At 48.3% G+C, this 14,029-nt stretch overlaps 1 protein-coding gene across 5 annotated transcripts in view; it reads left to right on the forward strand.

Annotated features, from left to right (window-relative positions):
• iqsec2b (IQ motif and Sec7 domain ArfGEF 2b) overlaps window positions 1-13,100 on the forward strand; it is a 29,835-nt gene extending 16,735 nt beyond the window's left edge. The window contains exons 1-14 of one of the 5 annotated variants that reach the window (XM_030365445.1): window positions 2,222-2,939; window positions 3,188-3,476; window positions 3,716-4,033; window positions 4,376-5,436; window positions 5,603-5,764; window positions 6,137-6,259; window positions 6,521-6,687; window positions 7,100-7,239; window positions 7,817-7,942; window positions 8,085-8,184; window positions 8,283-8,444; window positions 8,661-8,837; window positions 9,084-9,133; window positions 9,667-13,100. In XM_030365445.1, the coding sequence (XP_030221305.1) occupies window positions 2,890-2,939; window positions 3,188-3,476; window positions 3,716-4,033; window positions 4,376-5,436; window positions 5,603-5,764; window positions 6,137-6,259; window positions 6,521-6,687; window positions 7,100-7,239; window positions 7,817-7,942; window positions 8,085-8,184; window positions 8,283-8,444; window positions 8,661-8,837; window positions 9,084-9,133; window positions 9,667-10,857 (4,116 nt within the window). In that variant the 5' untranslated portion in view covers window positions 2,222-2,889 and the 3' untranslated portion in view covers window positions 10,858-13,100. Of the gene's footprint in view, window positions 1-2,221; window positions 2,940-3,145; window positions 3,477-3,715; window positions 4,034-4,375; window positions 5,437-5,602; window positions 5,765-6,136; window positions 6,260-6,520; window positions 6,688-7,099; window positions 7,240-7,816; window positions 7,943-8,084; window positions 8,185-8,282; window positions 8,445-8,660; window positions 8,838-9,083; window positions 9,134-9,666 lie in introns of those variants that run through there. The other 4 variants (XM_030365438.1, XM_030365428.1, XM_030365456.1 and 1 more) reach the window with 4 other exon arrangements.
• Window positions 13,101-14,029: the final 929 nt, after the last annotated feature.

Below are 14,029 nucleotides of genomic sequence, written 5' to 3' on the forward strand. Positions count from 1 at the left end.
GTCTGTTTAGTACCAGAGGTTCATGTTGAGTTATGGTCTGTTTAGTACCAGAGGTTCATGTTGAGTTATGGTCTGTTTAGTACCAGTGGTTTATGTTGAGTTATGGTCTGTACTCTGTTTAGTACCAGTGGTTCATATTGAGTTATGGACTGTTTAGTACCAGAGGTTCATGTTGAGTTATGGTCTGTTTAGTACCAGAGGTTCATGTTGAGTTATGGTCTGTTTAGTACCAGTGGTTCATGTTGAGTTATGGTCTGTTTAGTACCAGTGGTTCATGTTGAGTTATGGTCTGTTTAGTACCAGTGGTTCATGTTGAGTTATGGTCTGTACTCTGTTTAGTACCAGTGGTTCATGTTGAGTTATGGTCTGTTTAGTACCAGAGGTTCATGTTGAGTTATGGTCTGTTTAGTACCAGTGGTTCATGTTGAGTTATGGTCTGTACTCTGTTTAATACCAGAGGTTCATGTTGAGTTAAAGTGTTTAGCACCAGTGTTTTATGTTGAGTAAAGGTCCGGTTTAGTTCAGATTAATACTGTTTAACGCTGAATATCAGAAGTGGTCACGTGTTCCACTTCCAGATTTACGGTTCCGGGTTCGATCCCCAGCGTCCGCTATCTACCACGGCATTCGACAGCCCTGCCTGTTGCTTTGAATAAAAGTGTCAGACAAAAGACTACGTTGGTTACCTTATTTATTTCACGTAATTATAAATGATGGTAACACCGTTGCCACTAATATCCTGACTCAGTAATGAGAAGGTAAAAAGCCTCTGAAAGGCATCCGGTGCCAGTGTGCTCCTCCAGCTCATCATCAGTGTGGGTATCAGGTGGAGGAGGCCATCTGCTGTGCTGATGTGCACAGTGGGTTGTCAGAGTGGGGTCAGGGCTCTCCCCACCTGTTGGCAGCCCAGCCACAGAGTGCCCTTACTTTCCGCTCCTTCAAATGGGGTCGCCTGACGCACTCTGAAGGACACTCACAGCTGTGAGCTGTGGATGTTGGAAAGTGAAGCTGTAAATAGTCTAAATTCACCGGGTTTGTTCTAGGCGACTTGTTGTTATGTGTGCTCAGAATGGATGCAAGATATGTTGTCAAGCACGGCTTGCGCATCTTCTACAACCCAATATAAATGGAAAAAAAAAAAAAACGGCTTTGGCGTTGCCATGGCAACTTTGCGTCTCAACCTTAACAACTGCCTCGCCGCCCACAAAGGCCCCACGGCAACCGTCACCAAGCAACCCAATCTTCGTGATTTCTCTATTTAAGGAGCGAGGGCGGGAACCCACTCGGTGATAGAACCAGCCTTACAAAGCAGGGCTACACTTGTATTAGCACTCGTATCATGTGATAAATCATTTTGTTGGTCGCGAGCCCAAATGCTTTCACCAAATGTGTTTATTATGCATGTGTGAACTGGATGCATCTCTGGCTGTATGGATCGCCAGCAGATGTCAGAGTTTAGCTCTTTTTATTTATATCTGTTCCTCGTGTGTTATGCAACATATTTCCCGGGGTTCGCTGTCATTATTTAGCCAAGCTATGCATTGTTTGTCGGTACAGGAAGTCCTGTCTGTTGACCGAGCGGCGCATAACTCTCTCTCTCTCTCTCTCTCTCTCTCTCTCTCTCTCTCTCTCTCTGTCTCTCTCTCTCTCTCTCTCTCTCTCTCTCTCTCTCTCTCTCTCTCTCTCTCTCTCTCTCTCTCTCTCTCTCTCCCTCGCTCTGCTCCAACAAGCCATATTTATTTGATCAGGGTTCACTTATTCTCTTTATCACCTAAATGACTATTGTTGCATGGAAACTGAATATCATTCCCACAAAATGGGCCTTCATTGTCTCTCTTCTGCCAATGACATACAAACACAGTTTCCTGTTTAGTTATGTAGTTGGCAGAAGCGATGAAGCGACTCAAGTGAGCAATACTCAAACTCTGCGACTAGAGAAGGAGGTGGATGTTGTTTGGCTTCCTATGAATAATGCCTCGTCAAGGCATTTATCCAACAGGCTAGATGTTATCCCCTGCCAGCCATCCTATTGGCATCACAGTGCACAGTGTAAGAAAGGAGAGATCCAATGAGATTACGCATGCACTTCCTGATCATTATGCTTGCGTCAAAACTTCCACTGACCTCTCCTGTCACCTCCCAGTGTTTTGGTCTCGCTACGGGACAGGGCACAAGCGACGGATGGGGGCGTGGCCAGGCAGGAAATGTAGATAAAGGCTCTTAAAGCCCTGAGCCACTGACTAGAGGGACTCTTTGGGTAGAATAATTTGCCACAAGACCACAAGTATTTACCAGGACATCGTACAAACGCCAGCCCTTTGGATATCTTTGAGACCAGAATTTTTTTATTGGTGGACAGTGCTGAGGCTAGAGCTAGGCTGTAATTGCAGATGTGGTTGTGGTAAAAGGTTCTGCAGTGTTTGAAACCACCTAATTAGTAGGTGGAGAGTTTTTGAGTGTGGAAGTTACGCTGTGGTGTTCAGTAGCTTCCTTGAAATATAATGTTCGTGTTTGACACTGACCTGCTCAGCGAGTACTTGTTTAAAATTCAACCAGGTATTTCCTGTCAGCTTAGGGATATTTTAATGTGTTAATCGAGGCGAGAGAGACACGTTAGTCAGAGGCACATTCTCTCACGCATATTGAAGCTTGTGGGTAAAAAATAAAAATATAATAATTTCCCAGGCAAAACATTATTTTGACGCAATGCAACATTTTTATCACAAACTGGCCTGACACCTGACGCGCCAAAGTTTTATTTCTCTCTGGATCTGATTCTAAAGATCCTTTGACGTGTCAGGTTGGATGTGCCCTTCCTCTTAAGACACATAACAGAAGACACAGAGGTCTAGTTCAGTGCACCATTGCCCGGCGTGGCGTCCTTTCCTTATGAGCTCCAATAAGAGATATGTAATACACCGCCGCTGGGATGCTAACACGTGAGTGCCCAGTCTCAAACTATGATGTCCATGTTAGAGGAATTCAACCACTGCTTTTTATCTGGTGCGCAACAGGTTTGGTAATGCCCTGTGCGTCCAGATTCCTCCTGTCTCAAACATTGATAAGCATGACTTCAAAAAACTTGATGGTGTAAATGTATGATGCAACGCCTTATTGATCTTGTCTGATGTCCTACTTTCCCTAGAACCATGACCACCATAACGTCTCGTACCGTCTCCTCCTCTAGTGTGGAAGTGGACTCCCGGTGCCCGGACACGGGCTCCCACACGGACGGCTCATACATCCAGACCTCCTCCTACCAGCGGGGCCCCGAGCTCTACACTGACAGCGTCGGCCCTCTGGGACCCAGGGGCCCTCCTGGTGTGTCGGGCCCCGGCTCCGTGGGCTTGGCCTGGGCGCTGCGCACGCGCCACCAGCCCGCCAGCCTAGCCCTGCGCAAACAAGAGGAGGAGGAGAACAAGCGATGCAAGGCCCTGGATAGTTATGAGCTCTCGACAGACCTGCAGGACAAGAAGGTATGGCTGCTGTGAATGATGGCGTCCATGTTTTACATCGTCCGTGTCTTAATGTATAGAAATGATGACATGTAAAAACATTTAAAAATGTAATGAAATTCAAACTCAAAATTCTAATTCTAATTCGATTTCCTGGTTTGACGGTGAACGTGTTTCATGAAGGCAGTTCCCACATTCTTGCAAAGTATCCTTGCGCCTTCACGTGACCGCCTGGGAACCTTCCCCCCCCCCCTGCCTAGGTGGAGATGTTGGAGAGAAAGTACGGCGGCTCCTTCGTAAGCCGCAGAGCAGCCAAGACCATCCAGACGGCCTTCCGGCAGTACCGCATGAACAAGAACTTTGAGCGTCTCCGCAGCTCAGCCTCGGAGAGCCGCATGACCCGGCGCATCATCCTGTCCAACATGCGGCTGCAGTACTCCTTCGACGAGCGGCAGCCGCAGCAGCAGGCCCAGACGCAGACCAACTTCACCCACAGCGTCGCCATTGGCCCCCCGCACTCTCCGGATGTGGACCGCCCCGCAAACTACACACACTTAGAGGACTCCTTCTCCAAGCAGGTAAAGGCGTTGAATCGGGCTGCGTATGAGTAACACATGGATTTGCCCATTTTCTTAAAAGAACAAACACACAAACACACACACACACACACACACACACACATATATACATATGCGGACGTCAGTCTTTTCAGTAGGAGAATCATAACCGTAACCATCTTTGTACTGATTAAATCTTAATTAAAAGATAATTTCCCGAAACCCAGGGACAAAAGCGAGAAACAATGTTATGCTGACAAAACAAAGGCTCAGTCCACCATTCATCTGAGACAGGGAGAAGATAAACATCCCTGCCGTACTTCCGATGCTAATCCTCCCTGTCCCGTCATCGGTGTCCTCCAGGTGAAGTCCTTGGCCGACTCCATAGACGACGCCCTGAGCTGCCGCACCGCGGGCCGCGACGACTCCCAGGAGGGGAGCCGGGAGGGCGGGGACTTCGGGGAGTGCGTGTGGAGCAGCAGCAGCAACCCGTCCTCCCAGAGGGGCCTGGGGGAGCGGGCCCGGGCCAGCATGCACGGGGACAGCACCGCCACCTCCTACAGCGACGTCACCCTCTACATGGACGACTGCATGCCCTCCTCGCCGCTGTCCCTGGACCGGGCCCCCAGCAGCACCGACACCGAGTACTGGGGCCCCGGCGGCGGCGTGGCCGTGCGCGAAGACAGCCGCGACACTGAGGGGGGGGGCAGCAGCAACAGCCGCCGCAGCACGCCGTGCACCGAGTGCCGGGACTACCGGCTGAGGGGCGCCCACCTGCCCCTGCTCACCATCGAGCCCCCCAGCGACAGCTCGGTGGACATGAGCGACCGCTCCGACCGCGGCTCCCTCAGCCGCCAGCTGGTGTACGAGCAGGAGCCGGGGGCGGCCACCGGCTCCCCCCAGGGCACCCTCAAGCACGCGCCCAACATGGCGACCCGGCCCGCCTCCACCGCCACCGCCCAGGGCCAGACGCGCGCCGTGGGCCGGCCCCTGCCCACGCACATCCCCCAGCACGTGGCCCTCCACCACCACCAGCACCACCAGCAGCAGCAGCAGCAGCAGCAGCAGCACCCCATCCACCACCAGCACCAGTACCCGGACACGCAGTCCTCCTCCTCCTCGCCGCAGCAGCCCCCCACCACGCCGCTGTCCTCCTCCTCCTCCCCGGCGCTGCCCCCCGGGGTGCTGGAGCAGCCCTGCTGCTCCGACGGCGACAACGACTCGCTCAACTCCACCACCAACTCCAACGAGACGGTGAACTGCAGCTCGGGCTCCTCGTCGCAGGACAGCCTGCGGGAGCCGATGCCCCCGCTGGGCAAGCAGACCTACCAGAGGGAGAGCCGCCACAGCTGGGACTCGCCGCCGTTCAACAACGACGTGGTGCAGAGGCGGCAGTACCGCATCGGCCTCAACCTGTTCAACAAGTAAGGGCCCCTCCGGAAACTCAGTCGTAGGAATATCGATTATGTAAGACAGAATATAAATAGAAGTCACTAGTCTATAGTCCGAGAAAATGTCATAAATGTCTTGCTTGAATACATCGTATGTACAGTTCAGCTTTGAATGGGAACTTTGTTCTGCCTCTCACAGGAAGCCAGAAAAAGGGATCCAGTACCTGATAGAGAGAGGCTTTGTGTCGGACACGCCGGTGGGGATCGCTCGCTTCATCCTTGAGAGGAAGGGCCTCAGCAGACAGATGATTGGGGAGTTCCTAGGCAACCGGCAGAAACAGTTCAACAAGGATGTTTTGGAGTGAGTAAGGAAGCCAGAAGCAAACCTAAATTATTGAGTGCGTAAGCGAGTGAGAAGTGAAACCAAATGGATTCCTTTCAGGGTTCAGTAATGTGCCAGGTTCGATTTTTTTTATCTTTAAAATCTAAAAGATCACATAAAGACCATTTACATAATACTTCTGGAAAAATAATAAAGTGGGATTTATGCAAGAGGAATTTCAACCACCCACAAATATATATTTTTTGGTCCTTGCATAATTTGTAACTTTGTCTTGGTGTACATTGTGTGGGTCATGCGTGGGTACGTGTGTGGGTACGTGCGTGGGTACGTGTTTGCATGTGTCTGTGTGTGTGCGTGTGTGTGTGTGTGTGTGTGTGTGTGTGTGTGCAGCTGTGTGGTGGATGAGATGGACTTCTCCGGTATGGACTTGGACGATGCCCTGAGGAAGTTCCAGGCCCAGATCAAGGTCCAGGGAGAAGCTCAGAAGGTGGAGAGGCTCATCGAGGCCTTCAGGTGGGTTTGGGACCGTGGCCATGACGTTGTTGCATGAGGGAGCGGCTATGGGGCTCCACCCGTCTGCTGTGTTCCCGTGTGACTCCATTTTTTAAGCGGTTAACAGTGGTTACGGTTTCCAATCTTGCCCATGCATATAAATGAATGCAGTCGTATTGTGTAAGACTGTATCAAAGCTTAGACCAAGTATATATAACGTTTGGACTGTGGTATTGAATCCCTTCCTTGAGTTGTGATCTTTGTCTCCTGTCCTCCACACAGTCAGAGGTACTGTGTGTGTAACCCAACGCTGGTTCGCCAGTTCCAGAACCCGGACACCATCTTCATCCTGGCCTTCGCCATCATCCTCCTCAACACGGACATGTACAGCCCCAACGTCAAGGCCGAGAGGAAGATGAAGATTGAGGACTTCATCAAGAATTTGAGAGGTGGGGCAAAAGCTATATTATTCTCCAAAAAACGATTACGATTTTTGAAAGCACAACAAACCACCAGTTTGAGATTGATTCAACATTCTATGGATTTATGAGGTCATTGACGGATTGATTTATGTAGCATGACTCGATTAATCACATATGTATAACCACAAAACCGATATCTAACGATTTGATTAGGCTACAATTTGCACATTTTACAATTCAACAGTTAAACTATGAAACTCTGGATCTCGGAAGCAGTATTGAAAAAAATTGACTTTTCTATCATGTGGGCACACAGCTCCCTCTAGTGTGGAAAAAACCTGTAAAACTAAGCTTGACATCCATCTTGTCATTGCTTTCACTGATTCTGAGCAGACTTGTTGGAAGCAGTTTAACTTATAACCTTCCTATTTAACTCAAGGGGTGGACAATGGTCAAGACATTCCGAGGGACCTCCTTGTTGGGATCTACCAGCGCATTCAGAAGTGGGAGCTGAGGACCAACGATGACCACGTGTCCCAAGTCCAGGCCGTGGAAAGAGTCATTGTGGGCAAGAAGCCTGTGAGCTTTACATTTGAATCACTGTAGCCAGAGCCAGGTCTCTTTAGCCTCGAAGCAGATTCTATTTAGAAAATAAGAAACTAAAATTATGTTTCTGGGTAAAGTTGGTAATATTTGAGAGTTGTTAATAGATAACAGAAGAGAAATGACATTTTTTAAATAAAACAACCCATTCACTCTCTGCTCCCTCCCTCCCTTTATTCCCTGAATTAATAAGGGAAGAGATGATTTGTCCAAAATAAGCGGGGATTGGTCTAAAATCGAAATTGGCTCATACAGAGGCTCATATAGAGATTGGCTCATACAGAGATATTCTCACAGATTTCCCTCACATATAGAAAATAATGGCTATGGCATTTATAACAAATAACACTCCAAATATTTGAATAAACAATATTGAAGATATATATTGAAGTTTCCAATAGGATATCATAAATACATAGACCCTGAGTATTTCCAAATGTCTTACGTTGTTTCTATGATCAAACCTTTCCATATTCCATCTTCTCCCCCTCTCATATGATCACATGCTTAGTGTTTCATGTCCCCAATAAATGACAGCTGTGTGCTTGTGTAGGTGCTGTCGCTGCCTCACCGCAGGCTGGTGTGCTGTTGCCAGCTCTACGAGGTGCCTGATCCTAACAGACCACAGAGGACTGGAGTGCACCAGAGAGAGGTCTTCCTCTTCAACGACCTCCTTGTGGTAAGACTTGAGTCTTTAGAGCTAGGAGGACATTTGCATGCAAAGGTATGAGTGATATATATATATTGCATGGGTCAAACAATGGTTGTCATTTAGTATCTTCTGCGAGTATTAACCCTGGCCTATCTTTGTCAAACACCAGGTGACCAAGATCTTCCAGAAGAAGAAAACCTCAGTGACATACAGCTTCAGACAATCATTTCCTCTGGTGGAGATGCAAGTGCACATGTTCCAGAACTCCTGTGAGCAACAATAAAATAAAAAATAAAAGCGTTTAAACTATTTCTTGATGACCCTCTCGTTTGGATGTTGAAATAAACCAACATACTTCGCCTCCCAGATTACCCCCACGGTATTCGCCTGACATCAGCGGTGCTGGGCGGGGAGAGGAAAGTGCTCATCGTCTTTCTGGCGCCCAGTCAGCAGGACCGTACGCGCTTTGTCAGCGACCTCAGGGAGAGCATTGCAGAAGTTCAGGAGATGGAGAAATATCGAGTGGAGTGTAAGTACCCCACCTGCTGGTCATTGTCGTGCAGTGCAACTCCAAAGTCTGAGTACAATGCGGGTTTATACCTTATTAATGCTATAAGTAATGTGTATGTGTATTGATGAGGGGTCAGAAGGCCGGTTTCCTTTATAATTTTAAGAGATAATGGCCATTTATTGGCTGGAACAGATTGTAAACAGCCTTTAATGGCTCCTCTGATGTCTCCCACAGCGGAGTTGGAGAAGCAGAAAGGCGCAATGCGTACTGGGTTGTTGTCGAGCGGTATGGTGAAGGGGGAAGCGGTGAACGGCTCTCTGGGACGGCCCAGCCTGGATGACAACTATTCAGCCGCTGAAGGCCTCAAACGCACGGCCCTCAGCTCATCTCTCAGGGACCTATCGGACACAGGTGAGGGAGACTAGCCTCTTCGGTGATACAGGCCCAATCCAATTGATTTCTCCCCAATGGGTTGGGGTAAGCACTTGGGGTCAGGTTCTTCTCTGCTTGCTTCATATTCTTCTATTTCTTCATCAGTTCCATTCAGACATCACCTCATCAATGTCCCAACAACAACCACATGTAAACCAAACACCAATGAACCATTCTGTTCTTTCACCCTTTACTAACTGACGGACTCTTCCTGATTGGGTGCAGGGAAACGTGGTCGCAGGAACAGTGTTGGTTCTCTGGACAGTACCATGGAAGTAAGTCTGAGTGGCTAGCCGTGGCTGTCTCACCCCCACAGACCTAACCTTTAACAACCCCTAATACAGCCGACCCCAGCATGTGCTGTGTTTGCACTGCATTATTTATGCATGTGTGTGTATATCTTCTGTGTGTGTGTGTGAGTGAGTGAGTGAGTGAGTGAGTGAGTGAGTGAGTGAGTGAGTGAGTGAGTGAGTGAGTGAGTGAGTGAGTGAGTGAGTGAGTGCGTGCGTGCGTGCGTGCGTGCGTGCGCGCGTGCGCGCGTGCGCGCGTGCGCGCGTGTGTGTGAGTGTGTGTATTCTTGGTTGCAAATGCCTGCACACGCCTGCTGTAACGCTAACACTCTTTGCATGCCTATCATAAAAAAGAAGATAGGAGGTCGAGCATGCCCTGTACATGTCACCAATCTTTACGTCTTTGTGTTTGACGACGAGCTGTGAGATGGAGGCGGTTGTTTTGCTCCGGGGACGCCCCCACGGCGGTGGGCGCGTTGGTATCCTCCAAAGCATTGATTCCTCCTCTCCCCTCCCAGGGCTCCATCATTAGCAGCCCGCAGCCTCACCAGCGCTACACCGTTCCGGGCGGGGTCCCCGGCTGCTATGGAACTGAAGACTACCGGCCGCATCGCCCCATCCTGAGCCCCGGATCGGGGGTGGGGGGTGGGCCGGGGCAACAACACACCACTGCTGGGACGGGAGTGGGGGGGGTCCCCAGCAGTGTAGAGAGATCAGGGGTGGGGGGGGTACCTGGGGGGGGGGTCAGCAGCAACAACAGTGGCTCCTTCCTCGGGTCCCTGTTTGGGAGCAAACGCGCCAAGCCACCGGCGCCCCTCATACCACCGGGGCCACCTTACCCCGCCCCTGTCCCCCCACCGACTACGGGAGGTCCCCCTCCTCACTCCCCTTCATCCCTGTGCCAGTTGGACGGGGGGCCTTCCAAGATCCAGGCCCTACATGCACAGTACTGTCACACGGCCGTCGTGCAGCCGCCGCCCCCCTACTACCACCACCATCGCTACCACGTACAAACTGTCCCGTCGCCTATGCAGGGCGTTCCCACTCATACTATACAGAGAAGCCCGCTACCCTGTCGCCCTCCGCTTGGGCCCACGCACGCGCAGCAGCTGGCGCATCTCTCCCAGCTCTCCCAGCATGGGCTACCGGGTCGGTACGGCAACATGGTGGTGGGCTGTCCTCCCCCCCTTTCTCCTCACTCCCAGCCATCCCCGAGCCCGCAGTTCGGCCTGTACCACGCGCAGCCCATACACTCTGTCAGAGGGGCCGGCGTCCCTGGCACCAAGCCGCCGCTCACACTGTCTCATTCCCAGCCGCACCCCCACGCACACTCCCACACCCACCCCGGTCACTCTCAAACCCCGCACCCCGTCCCCCACCCCGTCCACCAGACACACTTTATCTTCGGCACGCTGCCCCACCACCACCACCACCAACCGTCCACCACCACCAATGCACATCCCGCCTCTACCGTCGGCCAGTATCTGCCCCAGTACCCTCCGCTCTCTTCCATCCCTCCTCCCCCACCACACTCCCCTTTACCCCCCCCTTCCTCCCCCCTTACCCCTCATACACCTCTCTCCCCTCACCCCACTCAGCACCCCGGGCCGCCTCAGCAGGGCCCGCAGGGGATGGGGGCGGGTCCTACCGGCCCCGGGAGCAGCAGTTCCAAGTCCAAAGCTATCAACCGGATAAGCACCGTGGTCTGAGCAGGGGGTGGGGCTCCAAGGGTCAGAGGTCGGAGCGGGCAGAGGACACGGGGAGCCGGAGCAGGGCCCGGAGCCGCTCGACGAGGACCGACAGCAGCGGGGCGAGCGAGAAGAGGAAGCGCAGCTTGCTCCGCCTCTGCTATTTTCACCTCCGCTTCCCGCATATGTAAAGCGTTGACCAGTAGCGTAGAAGTTTGTTCACATGCTCAGACACTGACCCACCGAACCGAGGCCACAAACATACACGCTGACGTCAGAACACGTTCACAATCAATAAAAGCTATAGCCATATATCTTTATTTTTAGTTGAATGTGCAAGAATTTGGCCCCTTTGACTGTTTCTGCGTTATGACTTTGTGAGAGGCGAGGCAGTGTTAGAACCAACTCACATATATAAGTAACAAGCCGTTTATTTATTGATGTAAAAAAAAAAAGACTACTAGAAATATCGATTATGTTTATTTGGGCGTTTGACATTGTAAAAAGTTCTTGCAGATAATTGCAAAGAAACAAACACAATCTGCAATAATCTCGTTAGCCTCTTAGTGTCTGTCATTGTTTTCAGATTTTGCTTAACTGTAAGACTCTTTATTTTTCTCTATTTTGAGCCTCAGATGTGTTGCACTGTCCAAAAGTCTTTCGGCCTGTGCACGTTTTCTGGCTCCATGGTCTTTTGCTCTACAGTTGTTTTCCTGTTGACAAAAGCCAGCTGGCTTATTAATAAATAACATTTCGTTTGGGAAGTGGGAATTAATTATATGAATAATAATCTATTTGAGTGTTTCTGAAGCTTTTTTGCTGTTGTATTGATATATGATACTGTATAATACTGCTATGAGTATGATGAATATTGTTTGATAAATGTTTTGATCAGTGATTAATTATATCAGCGATATTTGACTGTAGATGACTATAATCAGTTTATGCACACATATTAATCCCCTCAACTCACGTAAACTGCTTGAGGGAGTTATCGTATGTGTAGGGAGATTATTTCCATACTATAATGACTGCCATTTCTTTTTTGGTCGATATTAATACTAATGGTTTAAACATTATGAATGAGATTGAGGACCTTTTGGATGGTGGAACGTTTTCCTTCCTCCCTTTGCGTTGAGTGAGGAGATTATTTTTGCAAACAGAACATGAGCTCTTGGGGAGAAAGATACTCTAGAATTTTGTGTATGGCTCTGTGTAAAGAAAAGGGCTTCAGCCTTGCCATAGAGTTATAAAGCTATGTTCCATTTAGGAAGCCATTATTCCTTCAGAGGTAACTCTTTACAGCCATTAAAACCAACTTGTTGCGCGTTTTGACACTACGCCTTTATAAAAACGCACGCTTTTAAATGCAGTTTTGTGTTTTTGCACACGATTGATGTCTTAAGTCAGCAATGGCCTTCTTATCCTCCTGCTTCATCATTCTTTAAAGATCTCTGTTTACACTTTTGGACATTTTCCGGGCCCCTGCTGAATGGGCTTCTTTTTCAACATAACCCGCGTGTGGAATGTAAAAGACAACTTTTCTTTATCTCAGTACCTCCTGGGTGTGCAGTCTCTTGTGCTTAGAGTCGTTTTTTAACATGTAACAGTGCAACGAGATAGGCCGGAATTAGTGCCATCGATTACCGAGCAAAATGGTGTATCTTATTAGGCAAAGGTATGTGGTTCGAGACTGGTTTGGTATCTGAAGTTGATGAAGTTGTTAATTGAGATGCAGAAGAAGAAGGCACATCAAAGACCTCAAGAAATAAAGTGTATTGTGACATTTGGCGAGAATTAGGAATGTGAAATGTAAATGTTTTTCAGTACTTGTTTGCTCTGCCTATCGCTTCAATGGTGTTTTATTTCTTTTTGCATGGGTATATCTGCACTAATTGAATGGATTGTACTGTATAAACCTAAATGTACATAATATATTATACATATAGGCTTTGTTTTGGGGTAAATTACTCCTATTCTGTTTCAGGTGCGTGCATGTGAGTGCCACTAGGTATGTATATATGAGCAAAAGACATGAAAGCAGATTCAGTAGGCCAAAATTAAAATCTATTTCCATTTCTCTAATTCAAAACAGAAGGTTAACTACCATGATAAAGGCCTACAAGTGTTAATATGTTAGGGTACCTATTGACACCAATTTAAATATACAATTTTAGAATTTTTATTTGTGAATGTATCAAGTGTGTGCTGAAAGAGATGTGAATATTTATTGCTTAAATTAAAAAAGCGTCCTTGCAGTGAAACGCCTATGTTTATTTTTATTCTTGAACTTGGCTTAGGCCGAGACTAAGCATGTGTAATGAGACATTTTAAACAACCCATAATATTAAACAGTCAAACGGGGAAACTAAAAACCGGCACAATCTGGTAATTGAAAGCCAAATAATATAGAGAATATTCTTGCATGCATGCTGCTGATATAGCCAACATAAGCATGTCCATGTAGGTTAAATGTCTTCCAAAACGCAATAGGTCAACGCACAAATTGAAAGCAGCCCATTTGCCTAGTCATAAACTTAGTGAAAGCTAAATAAAATGTAAGACTAGCTTTATGCATGTAGCAATAAAAAAATAGGTTACATTTTTGACAATTCTACATAACGAGTGAGGTGTCCATCGGTAACAGAGATCAAAGATGAGCTGTCTCTCATTGATTCGCTCCACATCATTTTGTGGCGATGTCCATATATCAAATGTATGAGCCACGAACAATGCAAACAAGAGTACAAGCATATATAAATGAGTGTTAACAGAGTGAAACACACATTTTATATGCTGACATTCTGTACTTTTGTTGTGAATTAGTTTATCTATAAACGGACCCTTTGAAAAAATGTATGATTCCCTGCCCTGCTCTTAAGTGGTAACCTCGTTCCCATGCTTTCGCGTCGGAACGCCTGGAAGGGGGTACTCCAAATGGCGAAAGGCAGGAGAGGGCGGGACTTTCTGTTAAATTGGTTTAGCTACAAGAGAGGGCGGGACTGACGATAAAGGGATATCCATTTCCGTTACATGTTTTGGGATATTTCTTTGCCATTTTTCGTTCAAACTCCACGTTATTTTCATTTTCCTTGATGTTGTTATTTTTGAGAGGTTTTTGTTCTTATCGCTCTGCTCTGATAACTGTTAACTAGCGTACACCGCTCATAGGACGTAAGAGACGGAAATTACG

This window comes from Gadus morhua, chromosome 1 (assembly GCF_902167405.1).
Source record: "Gadus morhua chromosome 1, gadMor3.0, whole genome shotgun sequence".
Classification (NCBI taxonomy): Eukaryota; Metazoa; Chordata; class Actinopteri; order Gadiformes; family Gadidae; genus Gadus; species Gadus morhua.